This window comes from Hibiscus syriacus, unplaced genomic scaffold (genome assembly GCF_006381635.1).
Source record: "Hibiscus syriacus cultivar Baekdansim isolate YM2019G1 unplaced genomic scaffold, ASM638163v2 tig00110607_pilon, whole genome shotgun sequence".
Classification (NCBI taxonomy): domain Eukaryota; kingdom Viridiplantae; phylum Streptophyta; class Magnoliopsida; order Malvales; family Malvaceae; genus Hibiscus; species Hibiscus syriacus.
The window spans coordinates 755,364-775,188 of NW_024062799.1; the positions used below are offsets into that span (position 1 = coordinate 755,364).

A 19,825-nucleotide genomic window follows, 5' to 3' on the forward strand; every position below is an offset into this window, starting at 1 on the left:
ATTAAACTGCCTAGATATTGAGCGAGATCGAGTGTAAATTGGAAATTAAAATATTAATATGCGGTTAAATAATCTGATAATAAATGTTAAATTAGGAGATTTTAAAAGAAACACAAAATTTTCCCTCTTTCGAACAATAACTGTTAAACAGAAACATGTGACATCCTTAACTTGTATTCGGAAATAAATGCGGGTTATGGGTGTTACACCTTGCTCATTGGCCCTTAGATTAGGGGGATTGTATAGATCTGGACCATCGATTTATTTTATCTTAGTCTTTCATTGAGGGGAACCTCTACTATGAATAAATGTATCTCCTCCTTATTTGTACTCACTTCTTCATTTTAAGAAATCACGAAGCATTCTTTTAAAATTCTTTTGTCTATTTCTTTTGCTTGTCATTTTATTTTCAAAGTTTTTTGATTTTGTGGAATCTAAGCATCTTTGCTTGAGTTATTTTCAAGCTTACTTAGTTGTGGTTACTTAAAAAGAGACTAAAGCTGCACGGTCGAAGCTTTCAAAGTTCCAATGGCGTGACAAGTAGTATAAGAGCGAGTTTTGGACAAGATGACACCATAAAGCCAAGACGAGGTCTCGACTGTTGTTGAGGGGGTTGAGACCCGTGTAGTTATATCTTACATTAACTATAATCATATATATATATATATATATGCATGTGAGAAATATAATTTACTTATTACATTTATTTCAATAATATAATATAATATAATATAATATAATATAAATATAATATATATAATATAATATATATAATATAATATAATATAATATAATATAATATAATATATATAATATAATATAATATAATAAATATATATATATAATATAATATATATAAATAATAAATATAATATAATAATATAATATAATATATATAAATAATATAATATAATATAATAAATATAAATAATATATATAATATAATATAATATAATATAATATAATATAATATAATATATATAATATAATAATATAATATATATAATATATATAATATATATAATATAATATAATATAATATAATATATATAATATAATATAATATAATATATATATAATATATATAAATATATAATATAATATAATATAATATAATGAATATATGTAATGTAATGTAATATAATGTAATATATATATATAAATATAATATAATATAATATAATAATATAATATAATATAATATAATATATATAATATATATAATATAATATATATAATATAATATAATATAATTAATATAATATAATATAATATAATATAATATAATATAATATAATATATAATATAATATAATATAATATAATATAATATATATAATATAATATAATATAATATAATATAATATATAATATAATATAATATAATATAATATAATATAATATAATATATAATAATATAATATAATATAATATAATATAATATAATATAATATAATATATATTAATAAATAATATAATATAATATAATATAATATAAATAATAATATAATATAATATAATATAATATAATAATAATATAATATATATAATATAATATAATATAATATAATATAATATAATATAATATATGGTATGTGTGAAATAATATAAAACAAAATATATAAATGAGTTTACAATTTAATAACAAAAGGAGCATTTACTATATTGGTAAAGGCATGCCTTGGGACACCTATGGTACCTGGCTTAAATCCCCCAAGTAGTAGTTACTTCACAATTTGTTTTCCTTCACATAAGTAGTGACATGTGTCATCACTTGTGTAACGTCCCAAATCCCATTGTTAAGAGTTTTCGGTTGACTCGAGGTAGTTGGACGAGCCCAATTACCTTGTAAGAGAATGAGACTCATTTTAGATTTTGAATTGGGCTTGGTTTGGGGACCAATCAATGTCAATAAGAGGCAAATTTTAAATGAGGAGGAAAGTGGAAGGACCAAAAGAGCTATTAACCCTTATTTCAAATTGTGAAATAAAAATCCTTGTTTAGTGAAGGAAAACCACTTAGGCTTCCATCCCTATTAACTCACCAAACACTCTTCCTTCATCTTCTCTTTTTTTCTTATTCTTCCTCTCCAAGGTTTAGTTAAAGGTTGAAGCTTTATTTATTCAAGCCTAGTTTAAGAATTCTAAGGCAAGAAATGAAATCTCCATCTCAAGAGCTTCAATTTAAGCCCCGATTTTTAAGTTTTGGCCATGAAAAACAAAAATGGGTTTTAGGGAGGTTTGTGAATTCAAGAGTTTTCTAGCTTTCTTTTAGTGTATTTTCATCTTCTTGCCTTTGATCAGTGAAATAAGTGGGAGAGAGCTCCAAAGCTAAAGGGAAGGAGAAATTATCCCTTTGTTGATTTGAGGGCATTCTCAACAACTAAGAAACTAAGTAACACATTCACAACTCCTCCATACCATTTGTGAGTCATTAAAATGCATTTTGGCTAGGGAGTTGAGTCTTGAAGCATGATTGAGCTTTCTTGGTAGATTTCATGCATTGATTTTTTTGCATGATTAAAGACCTATTGGGATCATTTATTACTTACATAAGACTTTAACAATGATTAGGGACCTCAATAGGGCCTTTGGGATGGCATTTGAGAGTCAAATTCATACCCAAATAGGGCATTTTTAGGTTTGGGTATTAGTACTAGAAGAACAATATCGAAATTGTTATTGCGAGGAACAAAAAGGAGGGAATTTATTATAGAAGTATTGATACTAGCACAACAATATTAATACCACTCGTCGTTTTTAGCTGGTTTTAACCTTATGGTATCAATACCTCGGGGTGAGTATCGATACCATCAGACATTTTTGGACAAGTAGTCCAAATGAAATAGAAGAAGATTTGAGGGACTCTAGAGCATAATTTTTTATTCAAATAAGATTACAAGTGAGAGACATAGTAAATATACAATTATAGTTAGAAACAATATCAATTAGAGCAACATAAAACTAGACTTGGTTGATGCTCGAGAAAATAGTTAGGACACCCAAATTACTTTAGTGGATGAGAATAGTTTTAAAGTATAGATTGTCTGGATATCCTTAGGTAGGGCGCGAGGCCCTTTGAGACTAGCTATGGCGTGAGGCCCGAACACCTAGGAGGGGTGGGTTAATCGGGTGTTGTATCTGACGTAGAGATTCGAGATCTCACCTAGGTGGACTAGAGGGGTGCGTGAGCTCCGAGATGCAGAAATCCCTCAGCCGCACCATGATGTTTACTCCTAAGTAGCGTGAGGATGCGATCATACTTACTTTATTTAATAACACTTGATAACATGAGCATCGATGAACACTTTTAGTATGATTTTGTTGTTAGTGTGGCACTGGGCTAGTGAGCTCAACGTTCATAATTTTTTCCCGTGCGCATGTCGATAAGAGGAGTATTCAGGAAACATATCGCAGCTGAGGACATTCCATACATCTAGAGTATCAGAGTAATTCTCGAGTCTTCTTTTAAAGGGCATGTATTATTTATAAATCCCTATTGTGTACTCGAGTCGTAACTTTATTTTAAGCTCATGGATGTATTATTTTGAATTATTATTTTGGGGAGCTCCAGATGTAAATCTTATTTTAGTAATATATATTTACTTTTTTTTAAATGGTTTTAAATGTATGATTACAATGGCTTTTAAAGAAATTTTTTTGGGTTAGTCACTCGGTGGCCCTATGTGGCATTCTAATCGGTCGACTTTGTGTCGTATCAGATTTGGATGCCACAACTTGGTTAGTGGGTAAATTTATTTAATTAAAATATTAAAATTAATTAAAAAGAATTCTTCAATCATGTATTGACACGTGTCACTTGGAAATGTATCACAATAATCTATTGACACGTGACACCTCCATATTGGAGGATTAATTTTTTAAGTTAAATTAAAATCAACACTAAATTGATAGAATTTATAAGTATTAAGAACCAAATATATAATTATGTCAATTTTATTAACCGACACATCACTATCTTCGTTAAAAATTAACACTAATGATTTGCTTGGAGCATTTAAATAGTTAGGTGATCTAACTAATTAAATCAAAACATATATGATTAAAATGAAAGCTCACCTTGTAGTTTACCCAAACAAAAATTTAGTGCTACAGTCATATAAATTTAAAATTCAATGATAAAATTGACACATACACTAAAGTTGGTGTCTGAGTAATTACCCTAATTTTAAATCCGTTTTGTATACAGATTTTACATTTTCCAGGGAAGCAGATCTACGACGCAGGAAGACGGCTAATTATTCCACGTGGCAATACTCTATTGGAGAAAACAAGAAGAAGCCTACGCTCATTGGCCAATTTTCTTAAGAACACGTAGCCATAGTTTTAGGCCCCTTCGTGACTGCTGTTGCTTTGTTTAAATATTTTAAACACCAGTTCCCAGTTTCGAAGCACTTAAGCTGAAAAGGAAAAAAAAAACGTTCCATTGAAGAAAATAAAGTACAGAAAAGCAAAACCAAAGCTTAAGAATCCCTTCCCGTATTCTTTCTCTGGAAAGATCATTCTTTATTTTTTGGGAATCGAAGATCTGATAACAGTTTTGTAAACATTTCATTAGTTCCGGAGAGATCCAGTTTCTCTCCTGATCTCAAATCCATGGCGCTTTCAAGAACTAAGCTACTTTTTCTGTTGTTCGCTTTGTCTTACGCAATTGTCTCCATTGCAGGGTATGAGCTAACTTTCTCTTCTTCTTCTTCTGTTTTTGTTAAAGAAATGCGTTTTTATATTCGTGGATTGTGTGATGATTTTGCTGCAGGAAGAGTTATTACGATATATTGCAAGTATCGAAAGGAGCATCGGATGAGCAGATCAAAAGAGCGTATAGAAAGCTGGCATTGAAGTATCATCCTGATAAGAACCCCGGCAATGAAGAGGCCAATAAGCGATTTGCTGAGATTAATAATGGTGATAAAAATTTGGTGCTTTATCATTATTATTTGTATTTTTAAAAATTGGTTGAGTGATGGAATGAATTGTTTCGATAATGATTAGCTTATGAGGTGTTGTCGGATAGCGAAAAGAGGGGCATATATGATAGGTATGGCGAAGAGGGCCTGAAGCAGCATGCTGCCAGCGGAGGTGGAGGAGGAGGGATGGGAGTCAATATTCAGGACATTTTCAGCTCGTAAGATATTTGAATTTTATCATTTGATTGCATTTAATCATCTTAATAGCAGTTGGCTAGTAGTTTAAATGTTATTACAAATGATGAGCCGACATTTAGAAGCCAATCAATGCTTCTTAAGTTTATCTTGGGCATGCTAATGTTTCCAAATTCAGGTTACTTACCATTACTTTATTGTTGATTATGATTAGGTTTTTAAGATGATTTGTGAACTTAACAATAAAATGTTTGTTATTGACTTATATTTTGGATGATGTACGTTAGTGATGATTTAAACATTTAAAAACCGATTACCTTCTTCATACATTCACTAGGTTTAAACGTGATTAGCCATCAATTTTTCGGATTTGTATACTTATTTTAATGTGTTATCCTGATTTCAAACACCTATGATTTCTGACAAGACAGTGATTTCTTCAGGTTTTTTGGTGGAGGCCAGGCAGAAGAGGAAGAGAGAATTGTGAAGGGCGACGATGTAATTGTTGAATTGGATGCAACACTTGAAGATTTGTACATGGGAGGGTCGCTTAAGGTGAGAAATTATGTGCTCTGGTAAAAATTTCTTATCCTTGATACAAATTGATAGCTGATCAGTGTTCAGTCATCTTGACTTGGTGGAACCAAAGATTTTTTCACATACCTTTTACCTTAATTGTCTTAACTGAGCTGTTACTCTGTGTGAATGGTTGTGAGCATATGCGTGTTATGTACTTATATTGCCATCAGCCTTCTTGACCTGATAGCAGGTTTGTGAACAGAATCATTTATTTGAGTACACTTTTGCTTTCTCAGGAAATTAGTAGTTTAATTATATCCATGTAATAATAACTAAACTCGTACACGTAAATACTTCGTCTTTCTCATTTTTTTGTGGACCCTTAACAATAACAAGTCAGATTCTTTATTTCTATCGAACATTTGTGTTTATCACCTATAAGGCATCATAGAGTATGATATGATGCAAAATGAAGCCATGCTATGTTTTGACGTGTCTTTGCTAGGAGCTAGAGGATTAAACTATTCCTTGTCAGATATTTTAAGGAAATGTCAGTAGTGTAAAAGAAAGTTGTTACGCTGTGTTTGGAGCTAGTCGTTTGTACTTGGGAAAATTTTATTCTTCTGACTGTTTTATTTCCTAAAAATCTAGTTGATTGCCCCTTTGTTCCCCCCTGCTTCATCCCTGATCATTCTTCTCAATGTTCTTACTTTATAGAAAAGTAACATTGATCTGGAATTCACCAGGTTTGGAGGGAGAAAAACATCTTAAAGCCGGCTCCCGGTAAACGACGTTGTAATTGCAGAAATGAGGTCTATCATAAGCAAATTGGTCCTGGGATGTTCCAACAGATGACTGAACAGGCACTGTGGCGTTATTGTCTTTCTTTTTATTATTTTATGTTTCACACTAGTAATGTACTTGATCTGTTTACTCTGCCTTTTTACACTGCTTTTCTTTTCTTAGGTTTGTGAGCAGTGTCAAAATGTGAAATATGAACGAGAGGGGTACTTTGTCACAGTTGATATTGAGAAAGGAGTGCAAGATGGACAAGTAAGTTTCTATATTTTTTTAATTTGTAATATTTTCTTGGAGTGCTTGTTGATACTGTTGTCCCTTTTTCTTAATTAATGTTAAAAGAAAATAGCAATGCATGAAATCTCAGGAAAGTGATAGAGGATAAACTTATGTGGCATGAAAAGTTTGTTGAATTGTCATTAAGATTCTGGGTGCTTCTCTTAAAAAAGACAATTATAAGCAATATCAGAAATTCAGAATGATTGATCATGTATCAAGGTTTTGTGACGTGTTTATTGTTCCTTATCAATTCGGTCGTGGGGGGGGGGGGGGGAGTGGGCTGAGGAATGATATTTAGTAAAATCTTAAGAGCATGTCTAAACTTGTAGCACATTGTTTGTGCAGATTCATTCATTTGACAATTTTATTTGTGTTTCTTGTCCAACTACAACTATGGAATTTTGCAATTTTCATTATATTGTAGTTTTATTACAATGCTAGGAGTAGAATAGTTGCATATTCATCTAGCCATTACTGTTTTTGAATTCGGAATAATTTGTTGCTTTGCATCATACAGGAGGTGGTTTTCTATGAAGATGGTGAGCCCATAATAGATGGAGAACCTGGAGATTTGAAGGTTAGACTTAAACTAGTGATGAAAATTTTTCCATTCAATGTAGCTCAATTATTGTGCTAATTGCTGGGCATTGGGCAAGAACGGTAGATTTGTTTCCAGTCCAAATTTGTTTGCTGCCTTAGCAAGCGTAGTAGAATTTTCTCATTCGTGCTCATGTAAGACTCGTGTTTTCTGCAGTTCCGCATTCGTACAGCACCCCATGACCGATTCAGGAGGGAAGGCAATGACTTGCACACCACTATCACTATAACACTTGTAAGACTCAATTTTTAAGCTCCACATGTCTCAATGTTTTGTCGTCCTTTGGAAATGAAGTACTATGAACTAATTTCCGTGTCCCAACATGCTCTAGGCTCAAGCTCTTGTTGGTTTTGAGAAGACCATTAAACACCTTGATGACCATTTAGTAGACATTGGCAATAAGGTAAGCATGACATGTCCCCTGTAGATTTTGATTTGGTTGTTTGAAATTAAAACGTTATCCAAAGTAAGAAGTGATTTTGTATCGCATAGGGTATTACTAAGCCAAAAGAAGTAAGAAAGTTCAAAGGGGAAGGAATGCCATTGCATTTCAGCAACAAGAAAGGAAATCTCTACGTTACCTTTGAGGTTTTGTTTCCCACATCGCTTACCGATGATCAAAAGGCGAAAATCAAGTCCATTCTTGGCTAGGATTAGAAGATAATCATATTTTTGGGGGAAGGGTTGGCTCATAAACTGTTCCTTTTGTAACATTTGATGAGGATACATATAAGCTATGAAATCTGGAGGGTTTCAAAATTCTCTTCATTCCCTTTGTTACCATTGTGCGCCTTCATTAACAAATTAGTTTGCAGTGACTGAAGAATGACCGGAGAGAAAGTCTTTGGTATCGAATACGTTTAAGTTTTTAATTTTAATTTATTTTTATTTGATTAAGTGATATTAATTCATATTCAGAAATTCTGAAAATATCATATGCGAAACTCTTGATAGTTTTTATGATATTTGTGTCCGTTTTTTTATCTCTAGATTTTGTGTCATGTACTTAGGGGTGTTAAAAGCATTTTGTTTGAATAATTCACACGTGTTGATATGTAAATTCACGTGTGAAACATTAACGAATGGCACCAACTATCAACTCCCCCACCGAATAGCCTTTGAGCTTCTTGTCATGGACCCAAGTCCTCTAATGTACATATATTAATATTTCATGTTTATGAATTTCTACAAGATGTATGAATTAATCATACTAAATGTTTTTTTTCAAACTGAAATCGGTTACACCGGTTACACCATCCCGCCCTCCAAACCGTTTAGGATTTGAACCGGTTTTTTTAAAATCCGGTTTTTTGGCTAGGTGAAAAAACCGGATCAGTTTTTATCCGATCCGGATCGGTTTTTTATCCGACTTTGTGCATTTCTACTTGTATATATAATGAGTCTCATTCTTTGTAAATTGATTATGATGAAATAAAGAGAATCAGGAAATCCATAATCTCAACATGGTATCATTCACAAGGTTTGGGCCTTTCGTTTTTTGAGCCTACACTTGTTTTTTCTTTGTTTTGTTGCCTTCTCTATATTCTTTCTGATTCATTTTTTCCCTTTACGTGATTTGGGGATTTCCTTCTTTTCTTCATTTCGTGATTTGGGGATTAAGGTTCTCGCTATGCCTCTGAATGTTGAAATGGATTTCAGTCACCCCTTGTATCTCCATCCTTCATATACATCGGGGGCTTTGTTGGTCTCGCATAAGTTAATAGGATTGGAGAATTACAATATTTGGAGTTTGGAGTCGTTCCCTGAGAATTGCTATCCTCACGAAGAACAAATTGGGCTTTGTCGACGGAGATTGTGTGAAGGATGGCTATGAGTTTTCTTTGCACTCGCAGTGGGAGCGTTGCAATGCTATTGTTGTCTCATGGATTTTGAACTCGGTCAGTAAAGAACTCTCGGCTGGGATCATGTTTGCTTCGAGTGTTGCCTTGGTTTGTCAAGATCTCCGAGAACATTTTGATACAGTTGATGGCTCAAGGGTGTTCTTTATGCACTAGGAGTTATCAACTCTGATGCAGGGGAGCTCACAGTTTCGGTGTAATATCCCAAACTTCAAGTCAGTGACTAAAGTGTAAGAATTAAAAATTTAATAGTTTGATTTTGATAAATTGAAATGTTTAAAGATTGATTTTGGAAATTTTGGTTTATGACATATTAGTAAATATTGAAAGATGGAAGAGCAAAGTGGTCTTTTGGCATGAAATGAAATTAAAATTCATTTTTAAAGATATATAACATGTGAGGAATAGAAGAAAGGAAAAGAAAAGCCTAGATAATTCTCTTTATCTTCTCTTCTTCCACTTTGAACTTCCATTGATAAGGTGAGTGAAATTAAATTGGTTGTTTCTTGTATTTTTGAATTGGTTTTAAGTCATTGGGTGGTCTAGAAGCTTATGAAAGCTTAAAGATGATTAAAAGCTAAGAAATTGATGAGTTAATGGTGATTTAGTAAAACGAGTTTTTAAGGGAATTGACTAAATTTGATTACTATTTGGATTTTAAAGGCATATTTGACTTGTCAAAAGTTCGAATAAGGTATTTTAAGTATTAGAAAGGATTGGAAACATGTTTGAAGAATGAGTATGATTTTTAGTTTTAAGTATTTTATGGATAATTTTGGATGTTAAATGGAATTTAAGTGATGTAAATTATTTATGATAAGTGTTATTGAGTTTAAGGGTTTGAATTAAGTTAGAAGTATGAGATTTAGGTGAGTTTTGGGTAAAATTCGAATTGAAATAAGTGAACTTTGGGCACGAGTATCGGTACTGGAAGAACAATATCGATACTATAAGGTTAAATGGAGGGAAATTGTATAAATCGGATGAACATTATCGATACTGAATGAAGTAGTATCGATACTGATGTGGAGGTATCGATACCAATAGTAAGGTACGGATATTGTAAATGAAGATGAAATTCCAGAATGCAATAAGGGTATCGATACTGAAGTAGGTATCGATACCATATAAGGGAAGTATCGGTACTAGGTATAGAGTACCGATACTATTTAGCCTCAAATTTTAAATTAGACGTTTCATTTCGTTTATGTAAATGCTGATTGGTTAGCAGTTAATTGAGCTTAGGTATTTACCTTGGTCATGTTAATGTGTAGATTTTGATCGAAAGCACGTATCGAACGAATCGACGTAGTAAAGATATGAGGACGACTTGCGATAAGCCAACCTCGAAAGTTTTTGATCGAAAACAATTTTATTTATTTTATGCAATATCTTTATAATGTTTATTATAAATTGTATTTCTGAAGTAATGTTTTGATTTTATTATTATGTGAATATGTTCTATGTGAAAATGTTCTATGTAAATATGTTCTATGTGATTATGGTCTATGTGAATAAATGATACTTTGAATAATGCTATGTGAATACTTATATAGTTAAAGCCCAGAGTATGTGTTATGAGAATTAGAGGTATAGTTGGCATGCCAAGAGTCAAGGGTTCTACGCGGTCCTTCAGGACAAATCTATGTAGCACTTCGGTGCATATTCTTTGTGGCACTTTGGTGCAAATTCTACGCGGCAGTTTCGACTACAATTACAGTGCACAACCTCAAAGTACTCACATATATTGGGTTCTCAGTGATATACGTTGGACTATTTAAATAAATTGATATGAAATGAACAATGCAAAACAATATATGTTATTTATATGAAATGTATCTGGTTTTTCGCATTCGATGTTTATCTTGAAATGTTTAAACATGTGTTTTAATATTTTATTATGTTCATTTATGCCTCATTAAGTTAAAGACTCAACGTGTGAGTGTTTTCACACGTAGGTTCAAAAAAGATAGAAGAATAAAGCTAGGTTGTGACAACATATCTTTGGAGAAGATCAGATCAGATTGATTTGAAGAGTAGGTAATTTTCTTATTTTAAAATTTTGTTGGCATGTATTATAAATGTTTATATCGCAAACGCTCTGATCTGTATTGTAACTATACAAATTAAACTTTATGCAAAAATATTAGATATTTCTTTACATTGTTTGAATAGAAATTTTGATTTTAACTAGTGTTATTGAGGGTTTCGCTACTCGAATAAAGGTAAAAATTTGAATTTTAATCGGATTTTTAAAAAGTCAAATGTGACACTTTAGATTTGTATCTGGGTAAGATACATGTCGGGGTGTTATATTCGGCTTATTCCACTAAGCTTAAACTGCTATGGGATGAGTACGTCGTTTTGGTTCCTTTTTCATCTTGTGTGTGTGAGGAATCGCATCAGATGCTCAAGCACATTGCCCAGCAAAAGTTGTTTCAATTTCTCATGGGACTTCATGAGTCATATTCGGCTATTAGGAGTCAAATCCTAATCCTGAAGCCGCTTCCGAATGTCAATCAAGCTTACTTGATGATAGTCCAAGAGGAGTCGCAGCGATCTCATTTTTCTAGTTCGTCTACACTGGTGCCTTTTGTGGAGTCTGCAGCTTTGTATTCTAATTCTTCTGATCGACGAAAATTCAATGGCACGTGTGATCAATGCAAAAAGAGAGGTCACAAGGAGACATGTTACCGTTTGATCGGTTTCCTATCGGATTTTAAATTTACCAAGCGGAGTAGTAGTCAGGCTTTGACAGTAAACTCGAAAGTCTCCGAGGATCGTGTGTCTTCTCCTGGCCAGCTCGATTCTTCATCAGCTATGCCTGGGTTGACACGGGAGCAATATACTCAGCTTTTGAATCTTCTTAAGATTCCATCAGTCGAGTCAAATATCAATTTTGTAGGTACTATTTCTGGTTGTGTACCTGTTTCTGTTTAGGATGTTATTTGGATCATGAACATGGGGGCGACAGACCATATCTTGTCTAATTTACAGAGTTTGGATGCTCATTCTTCTTGCTCTAACTTACCTAGATCCGTTTCTTTACCTGATGACAAAACTCTTCTTGTAACACACACTGACACTTTTCAATTGAGTGCAGATCAGACTCTAACCAATGTCCTTGTTGTACCTCATTTTCAACATAATTTGCTTTCTATATCAAAACTGACCCGTGACCATAATTGCTCCATAATTTTTTATCCTAATTTTTGTGCTATTCAGGATCTCTCAAGTGGAAGGACGATGGGGCTTGGTAAGGAGCACAAGGGTCTCTATTTTTTGAAGCCTGCCAAGTTAGTTTTTGGTGTGTTTCCTAAACAAAGTAACAATGTCATATCCTCTAAATTGTCTGCTGGTTTAGCTGGGAATAATGAGTCTATTAATTTCTTAAGTCTTTGTGATGCTTCTTTGTGTATGTCTATTGTCACTGATTCGTGTATGTGGCATTCCCCATTGTGACATGCACCTATATAAAAATTGAATAAAATACCTTTCTTGCAACTTGTTAAATTTGATGTGGATTGTTTACAAAAGTGTCATATATGTCATCTAGCGAAACAAATTCGTTTGTCGTTTCCTATTAGTTTGTTCGTTTGTCGTTTCCTATTAGTCAAACTAAATCTCATTCACCCTTTACTTTTCTTCATATGGACCTTTGGGGTGTGTATCGAGTTTCGGCTCACAGTGGGCATCGTTTTTCTTACTTTTGTCGATGATTACAGTCGTATGACCTAGGTGTACTTGCTGAAATTCAAGAGTGAAACTTTGTCTATTGTCAAAAATCTCTTTGCTTTTATTAAGAATCATTTTTCCACGGTTGTGAAATTTGTCCGTAGTGACAATAGGTCAGAGTTCATGGGTTCTGAATGCTCTAATTTCTTTTCTACTCTTGGGGTAACACATCAACGGTCTTGTGTTAAAACTCCACAACAAAGCGGTGTTGTTGAAAGAAAGCATAGGCATGTCTTAGAAGTAGCCCGAGGTCTTCGTTTTCATTCTAAAGTTCCCATAAAATTTTAGGGGGAATGTGTTACTACTGCGTACTACTTGATTAATAGGTTGCCTTCTAGTGTATTAGATTAGAAGTCACCTTTTGAAGCTCTTTATTGTAAAACCCTTAATTATTCTCTTTATTGAAACTAAAAAATTCTTCTTATCTTTTTTCATTCCTGATCATGTTCCTGAGTCAAATCCCTTTGTATCTGTTCCTAGTACTCCTGTAGTTGCCAATTCTGATTCATTTGTCCATGATAATTCTCTTCAACTTGATATTTCAACAAGTGTCCCTTTAGATTCGCCTTCTTTGCCTAGTTTGGCTTCTAGTATGTCGTAACCGGTTTTCGTCCGGGCACAAAAATTTTATTCTGCGGGAAAAGTGATGTGAATAAATGGTTTTTAAAATGTTTTTGGGAGTCGCCATCGACCTTTTGAGTCAGGTAGGTCGAATACCTAAAAATTATCTTCTAAAAAAGTTTTTAAGAAAACATCAGTTAAAAGATAAACTGATCTGCGTTTTAACCAAAGATTCGTTCTTTTTAATAATAAAAAGGGATTCGTGGTCGATTACGTTTGGGGAAGGATTAACACCCCACAACGCCCAAAATTGGTACTTATTAATTATAAATTGTCTCTATTTTTAGAAATTTAAAATTTGAAGATATATTTAATTTATAATATTGTTATTTCAAATTTAAAAATATATTAATATATATATTTTATAAATAAGATATTTATTTACTTAGAAATATCAGAAAAGGATTTTTAGGTGCTTTAAGACAGCTCTTTCCTTCGATATTAAAAAATAAATAAATATTAATAAAACATTTATCTAAAAATAATAATTTAAAATATTTATTTATTTAAAAATACCAGAAAACGGACATCCAGTTGTTTTAAGACTGCCCCTTCTTAATATTGAAAAATAAATAAACATTTTTCTTAAAAGTAATTTATAAAATTTAAATTCATAAATAGGATTTTAATAGAAAACAAATAAAATAAATAAATAAATATTATTTATTATATATTTATGACTAAATAATAATAACATAATAATTAAAGTAATAATTTAAACTTATTGAAATCAAAAAGATAATAAAAAAATAAATTGCAAATAATTAGTGACTAAAATAAATAAAATTAAAAATAACATAAACAAAATGCAAAATATCAAAATTTAGGGACATAATTCGAATCATAAAAATATAGCTATTAGTAATGTAATTAGCCCTTATTTATTAATAGGTGATTAAAATAAATATTAACTAAATTATGAGGGACTAATCATAATATTTAACCTAAATATATATAACTACGGTGCAGTGACTAAAATATAATAAAGTATAATTGAAAGTCGAAACTAAAAGGCACATAAACTGATTTCAGTGACTAAAATGATTAGATTACAAATTGTAGTGATTGCGGAAAGGGTTTACCCTTTTACCCAAAACGACATAGTTTTAGAGAGAGAACTCTCTCCCTTCTCTCTAGATCTCTTTCAACGGCGAGAGTCCGGCCACCGTCAGCAGCTGTACTCCGACACCGACCGCCGCCGCCGGCCACCGTCTATGGTGGCCGGAATTTACAAAAATACACTCGAAAAATCCTCTTTAGATCCTAAAGCTGATTCCGGACTCCTTTTTTTCTAAAAATTCCCCAAACTCCGTAGATCTAAATTTTTACCTTCGGTTTTTCGGTGGTTCACGGCGGTTTGGATGCTCCGACGAGGGTAAACTGCTCGGTATCTTCACTTTTTTTTGTTTCGGTTTTGTAGCTGTGTGTTGTTGGTGATCTCTCCTTTTTTCAGGTTTAGTCGATGAGGCTTTTTATAGGCTCCTTCGTACTCCCTTTGGATTGGTTAAAGGAAGGTAACCCGGTGAGTCACCCACCTATGACGGTGGTCGTCTTAGGGGAGATAAGGTGTGCGGTTGATGCTTGCTGGAAGATGCTTGAATGAGGACGTGGAAGGGCTGCTGGCAGTGCTGGAAACTGTTGGAATTTGCACGTGGAGGGGATCCTGGCACTGGAATCTGCTGGAAATGAACGTGGAGGGGTTGCTGTCGTTGGTTGCTAAATAGGGGAGGTAAAAATGGTGATTACAGCTGCCCCTCTTTGCTCGTTGTTATGGAACAAGAATGGAGAAAAGACAAAAAGCACAATTTTTAGCTTGAATTGTCCAAACTTTTGAGCTATAAGTTCTTATTATGAACTCTTCTGCTGGGAATGACGATCCACCTCCTTCTGTGATGGATTTGACAAAAGGTTGAACAATGTTGATGTTGATCTATTTCTCTCTGTGATGAGTCGAACAAAAGGTTGAATAAGTTCTTCACATTATGAACTTCTTCTTCTTCAGATGAGTTCTTCTCATTATGAACTTCTTCTGAAAATGCTGATCCTCAAAAGAGGTGTTGATTCAACTTCATATGTGATGAATTAAGGCAAGGTTGAATAAATTCTTCTCATTATGAATTTATTTTTCCTCTTCAGATGAGTTCTTCTCATTATGAACTCTTCCGGAAATGTTGATGTTGATATATCTTCTTCTGTGATAGAGTCATGCAAAAGGTTGAACAAGTTCTTCTCATTATGAACTTCTTCTTCGTCAGATGATAAGTTCTTCTCATTATGAACTTTCTCTGGAAAAGTTGATCAATCGAGTGATGAATTCAAGCAAAAGATTGAACAAGTTCTTCTCATTATGAACTTCTTCTTCATCTTCAGATGAGTTATTCTCATTATGAACTCTACCTGGCAATGTTGATCCATCGAGTGATGAATTCGAGCAAAAGGTTGAACAAGTTCTTCTCATTATGAACTTCTTCTCCTTCTTCAGATGAGTTCTTCTCATTATGAACTTCCTCTGGAAAAGTTAATCCATCAAGTGATGAATTCAGGCAAAAGGTTGAACAAATTTTTCTCATTATGAATTTCTTCTTCCTCTTCAGATAAGTTCTTCTCATTATGAACTTTCTCTGGAAATGTTTATCCATCAAGTGATGAATTCGAGCAAAAGGTTAAACAAGTTCTTCTCATTATGAACTTCTTCTTCCTTCTTCAGATGAGTTCTTCCCATTATGAACACTTCTGGAAATATTGATCCATCAAGTGATGGATTTGAGCAAAAGGTTGAACAAGTTCTTCTCATTATGAACTTCATCTTCCTTCTTCAGATGAGTTCTTCTCATTATGAACTTTCTCTGGCAATGCTAATCCATCGGGTGATGAATTAAAGCAAAAGGTTGAATAAATTCTTCTAATTATGAACTTTTTCTTCCTTCTTCAGATGAGTTCTTCTCATTATGAACTCTACCTAGCATGTTGATCCATTGAGTAATGGATTCAAATCTTTGCTAAAATCTTTGAAGTTCCTGTCAAATATTCAACATGGATAAAATGAATGAAAATGCATCTATTTTTGCAAATGCCTAAATATGATGCATGAATGTTAAGTTCATCTTTATTTGATTTCAAAGTGGTGAACTCGGTCTTCCTTCACTTTGGTCAAATGTCATTTCAAGCTGGCATTTCTGATTTGGAAGAGCAATCTTTGTGTCTTCATTTCTTTATTTGCATCAAAGTCTCAGAAGAAAATGTTTCATTTATGGAACTCTTGCCGTAGTCAGAACTATGACCTTGATGCCCCATTTTGTCTTGGATAAAACCAACTTTCTCTGCTTGGACTTGTGCATAAATTCAATAAAGCTTTCATCTTTGAAAAGAGAATCTATCATCTTTGAAGAGTATAGATGTAATTATGTCAAACTCTGCAGAGATTAATTAGGAGAGTAGAGTCTGTTTTGATTTGACTCTTGAAACACATCACAAGGAGGATTTATCCTAATTCCTTTCATGTCTTCACATCTAATCAGATCTCGAATAAGGCAACTTGTACCATATCATGTCGAGATGTTTAACAACAACCTGTCGTTCAACATTAGTTGGCTCCACTAGTTTCTTGTTGTTAAAATTTCTGTTTCCCTTCTATAGAAAGAAATCTTCATCATATCTCACTTCTGACCTTGGGGTTGAAGAAGACAAACTTTATCTTGGATCCATAAATGGAAATACCATATGATTGCAACATTGGTTTAGTACCAGAATAACTGGTTCGTAAAACATTTGACAACACATTCATCATCTCATGTGGTTTCTGCTCAGATGTTTGTAAAGTATTTGACAAACATTCATAATTTCTTGTGACTTCTGCACAGATTTCTGGTCAGTGAAGCTCTTTGCACAGTGTTCAAAGCTTTTGTATAATGTCACAAAACCACTTGAAAACAAAAACTCAGTGGGAATACAAATGGAATGCTGGCATGACCAAAAAATTGGTCAAATTCACAAGATATGCTAGTGTCGAATTGAATAAGAGATACCAACTGATCTTGATATCATCTCAGGCAAGGGTAAGTGTGATATTGATCACGTTTTCTTCCATAACAAGTGTTGTAGGAATTAGAAACACATCAGCTATAGGAGCCATGTACAGAATGATATCCATGGAATTCTTACCGCTGGGGATGAAACGCACAGGATAAAACCAAAATAGATGAAAACTCAATTCACCATGGCTGGCAATGATAACCCCAGTAATAACGGGAATAAGAATAACATAAGCTAAGCCTCTTTCATCAATGTCATCAAGTAAATAAAAACTGATGTGAAAAATGACTTCGTAACCTCAACAGTATGGTTGAAACTAATTGTCAGGAATCTCAAAGAAATGTTTCCAATCATCACTGACATACAAAATACAAAATTCAAAATCGAGATTTTGAGGAACTGAACCCTAGATCGAATGGTCCGCCTGGGGACCATCTTTATCTATGTAACCGTGATATAGCTTAACAAAGAACACGTTTTCATGTGACACATGATCAAGAAGATTGGGTATTTGAAACCATACTTGCTGAGTAAATATTTGTTCAACAACAGGACCCTAATGCAACTGTCTGATAAACGAAGTAATTATGTATAGTCAGCTCGACTGCCTTTGTTTCTCCATTTTCATTCTTCATACCTTTTTGCCTCAATGGAAATATTTGCTCAAATCAATAATCTTTTTGTAAGATGATATGGGTTTTAGCATGCCCCAGCATTGGCTGATACAAACATTCAAAATGCGTCAACATTCTCCATTCTGATTGAAAAGGCTTTCAGCATACCCCAACATTTGCTTCTTGTTAATCTGATCCTTCAAAATGCCCCACATGGGTTGGAAGGAATAAAGTTGCTCCACTTGAACATGATGAAATGGAAATGCTTCTAGGTTTCCCTAAAAACCATACATGAGGAGGATAATCTAGTAGAGACATGTTCCCCGGTGGTATCAATGTCCTGTCTCTTTTCTCTGGGACCAGTGATGCAGGGGTTGCCTTCTACTGTCTTGGTATAACTTTGAAAACAAATACGCAAGAACTGAATGGTAATTAGTTAGAGTAATTGATGAGTAGATTTGGCGAATTCGACATTGTTGTCGATGGCATCCAGTGTAATAACCTTACCGGAAGAAATAAACATCATTAGGATGAACTAGAAGATTTTTATTGGTGCATTTTCTTGCAATGACTGCTACAACGACTGTCTCTTCTGTTGCTACAAGATACACACTGCCGTATCCCACTCTTCCCGAACCATGAAAATGTTTGGTTGATAGTAAAACTGGTTATCTCAACTTTTGGAATCCTGTAACCAATGTTACCCCAGATAAAAGGTCTATAAGCGTAGGATTTGTTCCAATGTCTTATTTTGTGCCATAAATTTTCAAATCCAAGTTCAACAATCTTCTGAAGGACATAATGGATATAATCCTGACTATGAAAATGATCAGCATGGAAGAAGTAGCAACGATACATCAAGATCTGAACCAGTATCACGGTATAACCAAAGTGCAAGTAGTGACTTGTTCATTCCCATAATACACCTTAATGGGACTTATAGATTTGTGATTGGAGGATCTTCTAGGGACATGGATTGATGGCTGGGGGAAATGATTTTGTCTAGTTATGCTTGTCACCCTCCGTATGAAATAAGTGATAATATTTCTTGATGAATTGCCAATAATGTCACAGGAGAGTGTCACAATAGACTTTTCGGACTTCTTGAACCACTTGTTTTCAAGAAATTGAAATGCTTCATCATTTTGGCCTGACTTTCTTTTTCTACAATAGAAGTAGAATAAGCAGCAACTTGCTTCAAGGACCTTCCTCATTTGAGACTGTCCTGTTTGAAAATGTTTTTTCTCCTTTCTTTATCAAAGAATGAAATTTTTTTGTAAAATATTGCCTATCACATGTTCACAATAGAATCAAATCATAAGACATGAAATTAATGAATATCAAATAAATCAACTACTTTTTTAAATCATTCAAAAATCATAGTCCTATGGCAAGTATCAAAATTATTGACTGATTTAAGGTGTAGGTTGATTCTGGTAGAGTAGGTTCTTTCAAGTTGGTTCAGTATGTCGCTTTGAGCTTCAACTAACTTGAAGAAATGGTTCTTATGTTCATCTTGTAGAGATACTTCTTGTTTTCAGACTCATGAACGTCTTTGGTATGTGTGGTGCTTCATTAAGAGCTTAAGATCGTCTCTTATGTCGTTATTGCACCATTCAATATTCGAACCGCCTTTTCAAGTTTTCAAC

At 33.3% G+C, this 19,825-nt stretch overlaps 1 protein-coding gene across 1 annotated transcript; it reads left to right on the plus strand.

The window, feature by feature from the left end:
- The first annotated feature begins 4,367 nt into the window (after positions 1-4,367).
- On the plus strand, positions 4,368-8,183 carry LOC120135275 (dnaJ protein ERDJ3B-like). The gene is made up of 10 exons (XM_039151563.1): positions 4,368-4,686; positions 4,776-4,924; positions 5,012-5,144; positions 5,565-5,676; positions 6,387-6,503; positions 6,607-6,693; positions 7,235-7,294; positions 7,472-7,549; positions 7,647-7,718; positions 7,808-8,183. The coding sequence occupies exons 1-10, from the start codon at positions 4,616-4,618 to the stop codon at positions 7,964-7,966; spliced, it is 1,038 nt and encodes a 345-aa protein (XP_039007494.1). The 5' UTR covers positions 4,368-4,615; the 3' UTR covers positions 7,967-8,183.
- The last annotated feature ends 11,642 nt before the right edge of the window (positions 8,184-19,825 follow it).

Excerpts from the sequence above, each read along its gene's own strand:
- LOC120135275 (XM_039151563.1), top strand. The coding sequence starts at position 4,616 with ATGGCGCTTTCAAGAACTAAGCTACTTTTTCTGTTGTTCGCTTTGTCT. Across the intron at positions 5,145-5,564 it reads ATTCAGGACATTTTCAGCTC|GTTTTTTGGTGGAGGCCAGG; the intron begins GTAAGATATTTG and ends TGATTTCTTCAG. Across the intron at positions 5,677-6,386 it reads ACATGGGAGGGTCGCTTAAG|GTTTGGAGGGAGAAAAACAT; the intron begins GTGAGAAATTAT and ends GGAATTCACCAG.